Source organism: Helobdella robusta (assembly GCF_000326865.2).
Source record: "Helobdella robusta unplaced genomic scaffold HELROscaffold_2, whole genome shotgun sequence".
NCBI lineage: Eukaryota > Metazoa > Annelida > Clitellata > Rhynchobdellida > Glossiphoniidae > Helobdella > Helobdella robusta.
Window position 1 is genome coordinate 9,472,677 of NW_008704083.1, and position 8,166 is coordinate 9,480,842.

The window sequence follows — 8,166 nt, forward strand, 5'->3', positions numbered from 1 at the left end:
ATTTCAACTTTTCTTTCATTGCTCTATTTATTTATTTACCTATTTATTTATTTATTCCTTCGTTTGTTCACTCGATTGTCCGTTTGCTTGTTCATTCGCCCGTTCATTCATGCATGCATTCATTCATTCATTTTGTATCACAGTTAGCCAATCATATAGCTATCCATCCATTCATTTGAAATATTTTTATGGTAAGACAATCAATAACTAAAAATAGACCAGTTAGTCTGTTTATTAATCATTCACTCATCATTCACGGAAATTCATCCATTCATTCTTTCACATTTATTCATTCATGCATTAATTCAATCATGCAAATTCATTCATGCATTAATTCAATCATGCAAATTCATTCATTTATTCATTCGTTCATTCCATACCCATCACCATCAATCATCTAATAAATAAATCAATCAACCAGCCAGCCAGCCGGCTAACCAATCAACTTCTGCCATTCTTTCTACCAAACAATTAACCATTCTATCAGCTAACCAATCAATCATTCAATCAACTAGTCAACCAACCAATCAGGCAGTAGGTCAGTCAATCAATCAACCAGTAAGTCAGTCAATCAATCAACCTACCAACTAACCAACATTTCATTTTTTCCACATTTAATGTTCTCGTACACCGGCTTTTTATATACCATTCTTGACCAATCTCAATATGTGTATCGCTAACATATATATATATATATATATATATATATATATATATATATATATATATATATAATGGTAATAACATACTTTAGAACGTTTTATTTTTACGTGTATATTTTCCTATTTGAATAAAATATTAAACGAATAAAAAATTATGTTTTTTTTTTATAAAATTAAAATAAAAATTTTGTTGACTAGTTCAGTTATCAATATTCATCTCTGAGTATCAAAGTTTTAAGAGGGGAAAAAGTTTATTGTTAAACGTTGTCTATGGTACAAAGAATGATCGAATATATAACAGTTTATTTCATTATAATAAATTATAAAATGAAAAAATTGTTCTTTGTTCATCAATTTGTTTGTTTTTGTTTGCCTGTTCACCAATTGTTGTTTGTTCATCAATGTACGTTTGTTTGTTCGTCTGTTTGTCAGTTTTTGAGCAATTTGATAAATTTATTAATAATTCAGTTATGGCTTTTTAGCTTATCACAAAGTTAGCGCTGTAAATAAATTCAATTATTGATCGTATGATGGTATTGTCACAAAAATTTGACCATGCCAGTCTGTTATGAAACCAACTTAGTTGGTGGAGCTTAATTGAAATTTGATTGAACGCCCAAGAGTTTATAAAACATGAGTGAAAAAATGTATATACGAATGATTGATTGAATAAAGGAAAGTAAGAACGAATGAACGAGTTGAAGAAAAAATGAAAAACAAATGAATGAGTGCATGAAAAAAAATTATATGCTATACTTTAAACTTGAATAGTTTTCTTATTTCTAATACAAAAAATGATTGTATTTATATTTATTGATGTAATTTAGGGGTGAGCAAACTTTTTGCTGTGAGGGCCACATTGAGAGCTATTTGACCTATAAAGGCCGGGCGCCTGTGTACTTAAACAGCAAGTTTTTTTGACCCTGGGGAGAATTTTTTTTAAGATTAGTGGCTCTTTTTTGGTCATAATGTCTGGTTGAAGACCTTTTTTGGCGAACAAAGCCTCATGGACCGCATAAAATAGCTTCGAGGGCCGTAGATTGCCCACCCCTGATATAAACAATACTAACATAATAATATTATATCATCGTGTTTAAGTTCACAGTTCAAGTAAGTTCACAGTCATGATTAAAGTCAAAGTTCATGATTATGATCAAGGTTCATTATTATGTTTGGGTTAACTATCAAGTTAGGGTTATTTATCAAGTTATTTACTTGATAATTAAATAAAGAGTCGACTTGATAGCTGTAGCTTTTGTACAGCCATGTACTGTACATCAAATGTAATTTGTTGGCTGATGTTTTCAAGCTTTCGTTCATCAGAAAGCAGATGTTGTATTATACATACATATATATACAAAGAAATACAATTTACTTTGTTTGTAGAGGAGACAAGTTTCGTAACAAAACACGTGCAAGAACAGAAAAGCAATAAATATCGTAAGGTACAATACATTCGTAGTATAATACAATATAATACAAATTACAAGAAACTTTATACGATAAAGTACAATATAATACAAATTACAAGGAAGTATGTAGCAGGAGATATAAACACATTTACAAATTTACAGCCATATTCATATTGTATAAAAAAGTATTTTTTGCAAACAAACATGTTCAAATATACAAACTTATACAGGATTATCAGTAAACATTTTGTGTCGAGCATTGTGATGATAATTGAAGACACGAGATGCAATTCAGCGTTCAAGATGGATTTCAGATGGTTAAATTGAACAAACATATTAAGGTTTTACATTTAATTATGCGTTGAAAATTTTTGTTATTATGTGTTAATACAAAAAGATTATTGCAGAAAATTTATTGAACTGTGCGATTATTTAGTTCTTTGTATAAATATATTTATATAAACAAACATGCAAATAATGATACATGGGTACATAGCATTATGAAGAATTGCGTGAGCATGTGAGATTGTATCGACATTATGATTTAGTGAAGGAGTCTGTAAAAAACAAATAAACGCGCCATTAATTACAGCAAAAATGCATTCATCAAATACTGACATCGTTCATTATTATCAACGTCAACGATGACGAGCTACGTCTGAAGCCATGAAAGCAGGCCGTCATTGGCTCCCTCCGCCGATGGAAGTCGAGTTCAAGTCGTCATTCTGAAGATCGAACGCCAAGAGGGCAGCCCCTGCAATGCCGTTCGAATGCAGCAAGGATCTCATTGGGCCGAGGGTGTCGCAGCCACTCTCGCTTCTTTTCTTCGAGTTGTATTTTCGAGAATCACTACGATGAATGATCGGATCTGACGTTGTCGAATGTGCATCGTGGTCGAAAGCGTCTTCGTCTTCATAAGTGTCAATGAGCACGTCGTCACAAAAGCTGCTGCTGCGTAAGCTGCTGCTGCTGCTGGTACTGTTGCTGCTTGAGGTATGTATGTGCTGTTGACGCATTGTTTCAAGTTGCTGAGCGCTGTATTTTGGTATGTCGATACAAACGGTTAGATGAAACCTTGAGTAATCGATCAAATACTGGTTCGTTTCTTTTTGAAATGTTACCAATTTTTCGAACCGATGTCCCCAGATGATTTCTTCGGGGAGGTAGCTGGTCCTGGCCTGAGTGGTCATCCCGGTTGATTCCACGATGCCCTCCAGTACGACCACCAGTTCGAATTTTTCTCGCTTCAAGTCTTCGGCAGACCAACTCCAAAATGGACTGTCCTCAGTGATGTGGTGCTCGACAATCACTGGCCAGACCTATCAATTTGTGATGGAATGATTAGCGGGATTGATTCGAGTTGTTCAGCTGATTATATGTTTTTGTAAAGTGTGCATGTTGAAGATGTTTAATTCATTTAATTTTGTTCTTTTTTTTATAAAGCTTCCTTTAATAAAATAAGTTAATTTAGATATTCATTATTTTGTTTTACAATATTTACGTGTTTAAATTTAAAATTAACCAACAAAAGTTCATTTTTTAATCTATTTTTGTTTACGCTCGTAATTACATAAAATGATTATTACTATCAATAAAATTTATCTTTTACACTCTGAAAAAAAAACAGACCATAAAGAGACGCCCTTCGGTTTCACCATCCCCTAATTTGAGGTCACGTTGGTACAGGGGTATGACCTCACCTTCTTGGGTCACTCTCTTCTTAATCATTATTGCTCGCACGTGAGCTTCGACGATGTGGGATTTGCGCCTGGAAGTATGGAAATTAATGTAAATGTCTTAGAACTTGCTCTCAAGCGGAAGTTTTTTAATATTTTTATCGTCGTCATCATTTCTTCCCTCTCATCTTTCGTCATTGTTATCATCATCTTTATCATTAAAATCTTTATCCTCCTCTTGTCAACATCATTACCAACAATACAATCATCATCACGATGATAATCATCATTTAAAATCATCATCATCATCATCGCAATCATCATCACCAACATGTCACCGACTCTGAAGACCAGGCACATTTGCTCGTCCCTCTTACAGATAAGAGCGTTCTTACTGAACAGTAATGTTTCCGCCCTTTTCTTCGGACGAGATAGTTTGGCAAACACCAGACCCGTCATCAGGGCCTGCCCGTGTGTTTGTTTGTGTAAGTGTGTTTGTTTGTGTGTGTGTGTGTGTGTGTGTGTGTGTGTGTGCATGTGTTGGTGTACGATGGTGTTTATTTGTTTCTACGTATTTATCAAGTTTATTATTAAGTAGTTTACTTACGTTTTAATATTATTTTTTCATAGAAAAATATACTGTTTATATATATTGGCATTTCAACTTCGAAATAGAATGTAATATTTCTATGGGGGTAGGCAGGCGAGAGATGGTTGGTTCATTTGCATGCATCTCCATGCAGACAATTTCAGTTGGGCTTACTTATTAAGCATCTCACAGAATCGAGTTCGTATCTACGTTGAAAATAATGGTTTTGTATCTCTTATCTCAGAAATCGGCTCACAACCCACTTCGTTGTCGACCAATCAGTAGAGGAGTTATAACCGCACAGTTTTTGAATTATATAATTACAAATAAAACAACCATTTTCCGAATTTAATGTAAATTAATCTTGTATAATTTTAAGTTGAAAACTGTCTATATATTTAATTACTAATAGATTTTCGCACCGGTGTATTCAAGCGTTTGAGTTTAACTAAACAATCCACTAAACAATGAAACTTCTAAATAATCAACTGAACATCCAACTAAACATTGAAAAAACACTCAGCTTAACCAGCAAGCAGCATTGACAAACCTGAATGATAACACCGAAACAAGATTGAAACATCATGACCAGTATCGCTTCGGCACAGTGAGGATTCGTGTGCCGACTGCCGTAGCCGATAGTTTGCTGGGTCTCAATACTGAATAAGAGGGCTGTCAGGAAATCTCTCACCTCTTGAACGCACAATTTTTTATCGTTAGATTTGGCATCTAGATCGCCGTGCGAGAAAGCAATCAGCCACCAGAGAAGAGCAAATATGAACCAGCTTAGCATGAAAGCTAAAACAAAGTTGAGCAAATTCCAGCGCCATTTAATATCGACCAGAGTCGTAAAGATGTCGGCCATGTATCTTTGTCTACGTTTCTTGATGTTGGCTCTGTTGACGTTGCATTCGCCGTTCTTGAAGACCAGTCGCTGCCTGTCTATGTCGTCGGTGAATTCTTGGAGAGCTCCCAAATTTTCTCCGTGGTAACCATGGTGATGGTGGTGTGGGGGAAGGTTTTGGAGTTGAGATTTCTTCTGGTGCTTCTCTAACTCTTGTTGGTCTTTGTAGTCGACGAAGATGTTTGACGGAGTGAGTGTCGTGATGATGTGGTTGGCATCGTGTTTTGTGTGCTTGTTGTTGTTGTTGTGAGGGCGGTTATAGAAACTGTAATTGTTGGTTGTTGTTGAGTTGCTGTCGTTATCCTGGCCGGCTGGAAGAGGCCTGGGTGAGGTTGGAGCTACGAGGTTCCTCTTACCCATGTTTATTATTTCCTGATCTTTTGAAGTTTGAGCGCGTTCTAGCGCACTTTTCTTGCTTTCTATATTTGTTGTTGTTTTTTGTTTTTTTTCCTCATTAATGTTTTCTTCAGTCGAATCTTCGTCGTCGTCACCTTCGTCAGACTGTTGCTGTTCGTTGTCGGATGTGGTGCGGGTGGGAACGTACCTGGCTTGCGATGGATGATGACGGTAAGTGTGATAGGAACCAGGATGGTACTGGTGATGCTGTTTATGGTGATGGTGAGAACGAAGATGATGTTGTCTTATTCGCGAGACGATTCCAGATAGTTTCATCTTTCCATCTATGTAGTTTTCGCTCCTTTTCAACATTAGAAACCATCGTAAGCAAAATGTTAATTAAATGAATGTTCTTCAGTCAATTTATGCAACAATTAAACCAAAAAACTTCTAGCAGATGATCGAGTTAGATTCACATGATACTAAATACATATTCATAATTGATTTCACGCAACTTCAATTTATAATAAATCAAGAACGCATACTAGCATCTGAGATTAACTCACTCGCAATAATTTAAATCGAAATAAGATGTTTCTATATTAATTATTTCCACATCGTTAAAATCAGCATGAAGATATTTTTAACAAGAAATTAAATTTACATGAAATAAAACCATATTTAACGTTTATCAAAAACCCATTCAGCAACCGACGTCAACTCCAACTTTTGTAATTTAACAATTGTTATAAAGTGCTACATAATTAAAATTTCACGTTTATATAATTATATAAGTTAACATTTAATTAAACGTCCGTGCGTGACATCATCAACTTTCATTTATTTACAACGTTAGAGTCGCATCCTTTCTTTTCGTGTCTTGCCATGAAAACATGCAAATGTCAACAACAACAACCACAACAACAACAACAACCAAGATGGTGAAAGTGATGCCGATGATGATGCTGCTGAAGAGAAAAGGACTATGTTGACATTTGCAGATGCAAGCATCAATACGGGCGCACAAATGTATATAAATAATACGGTCGTATATAATATATGTTAGAGTAAGTGCATACGTGCGTGTATACGCCACGCTTTGTCGTATGTCACGTAAGGGAGTATATATATATATATATATATATACGCGTATATATGTACGCGTATATATATATATATATATATATATACGTACACACCAATACCAGCATGAGTATATCATATATAGTGAAAGATAGCACCCATCCATATAAACGAGCTTAATTCCACGCAGATATATGGTATGGAGTGTATGTGTACGTTGTATATATTGTAGATACATGTGGTTTGTGAAGAACACGTAATGATGTTTCTGTGGTAGTAGTAAGAACAGCGATGAGAATGAAATATAAATAATAATCTATTGAAGACACATGCAGACAAGAGGAACACAAACAAAAGGAGGTACTATAATCCGTCCGTGTTGTTTCCATGGCACCGACGAAGCAAGGAAGCCACGCCAGTCAACACTCCTGCTTCCATGGATACATCCTCTTATCTCCATCCTTCAATCTCCGTCCTTTCATCTCCATTGTTTCATCTTTCCATCTTTCCGTTTCCATCTTTTCATCTCTTTCCCTTCATTTTTGCGTGCTGTATTCGTCTCTTTCAAATGCTCTGCCCGCATTAGTTAACTAGTTTCTTTTTGACGGTAATTAATTGGTAATAGTTAGATTTCATGCGTCTGTTTGAATGAAACTGTTTTGTGTATGTTGGCTTTGAGTTTTTATATTTTTCAGCGTGCTTTCCTCCAGCGTTTGATTGGTTTCATTTCAAATTTTAATATTTTCGCCGGGCTCTTCCCGAGCAATTGATTTCAAGTTTTCATATTTTGCCGCAGGCTTTTCGCGAACATTTAATGCGTTTCATGTTCTCAATATTTCACCGCAGGCTCTCAGTTTTACAATGGAGCTGTCGGTTTCAATTTGTTTTTCTCTTTGAATTTTCTTCAGGACTTAGTTACAGACAGGCTAGCCATCCCTGCTTTACTTGGTCGGTTGGCGCTGAATGAAGTAGGCGGGGATGAACAAAATTGAAAAAGTGCGTGCGTGCGTGTATGTGTGCGCGTGTCTGTGTTTAAATAATTATGATATATATATATATATGGGTCATTCTCCGTCAACTTGAACGATTTAAAAAAAAGTCCACGCCCGACCATCTCCGATTTTTTTTAAATTTGAACAGTAAGTACCTCAATGTATTTCATCGACAAAATAAAATTTTTATAAAAAAATTTCAATTATTTTTCAAGTTATGAAGATTTTTGTGACAGCATCCTCAAATTTTTGAGCGATTTTTTTCAAAACTTGTACCTACGTAGAACGCTATATCTCTTGAACTAGCCAACATATCTTGATGAAATTTTTTGTGCATATCAGTGAAACAATGTAATAACAAAAAAAATAAATGTTATTGTCTCGAATCAAAGGATATTTTGAACAAAAAATCTAGAAAAAAATGAATTTTTTGAAAATTTCACCGATTTCAAAACAGCGTAGCTCAAAATCTATCGCAAAATAAATAAATATTTTTTGTTATTTTAGAAGTA

At 34.9% G+C, this 8,166-nt stretch overlaps 1 protein-coding gene across 1 annotated transcript; it reads right to left on the reverse strand.

Moving 5' to 3' along the window:
• Window positions 1-2,081: 2,081 nt before the first annotated feature.
• On the reverse strand, window positions 2,082-5,739 carry HELRODRAFT_106279 (hypothetical protein). Its single transcript, XM_009017808.1, has 4 exons — window positions 4,890-5,739; window positions 4,082-4,215; window positions 3,704-3,842; window positions 2,082-3,393 (listed from the first exon to the last, which is right to left on the reverse strand). Exons 1-4 carry the CDS (start codon window positions 5,601-5,603, stop codon window positions 2,755-2,757), a joined length of 1,626 nt encoding a protein of 541 aa, XP_009016056.1. The 5' UTR covers window positions 5,604-5,739; the 3' UTR covers window positions 2,082-2,754.
• Window positions 5,740-8,166: the final 2,427 nt, after the last annotated feature.

Excerpts from the sequence above, each read along its gene's own strand:
- HELRODRAFT_106279 (XM_009017808.1), bottom strand. The coding sequence starts at position 5,603 with ATGGGTAAGAGGAACCTCGTAGCTCCAACCTCACCCAGGCCTCTTCCA. Across the intron at positions 4,216-4,889 it reads GTTTCGGTGTTATCATTCAG|GCCCTGATGACGGGTCTGGT; the intron begins GTTTGTCAATGC and ends ACACACGGGCAG. Across the intron at positions 3,843-4,081 it reads GTCTTCAGAGTCGGTGACAT|GCGCAAATCCCACATCGTCG; the intron begins GTTGGTGATGAT and ends CCATACTTCCAG.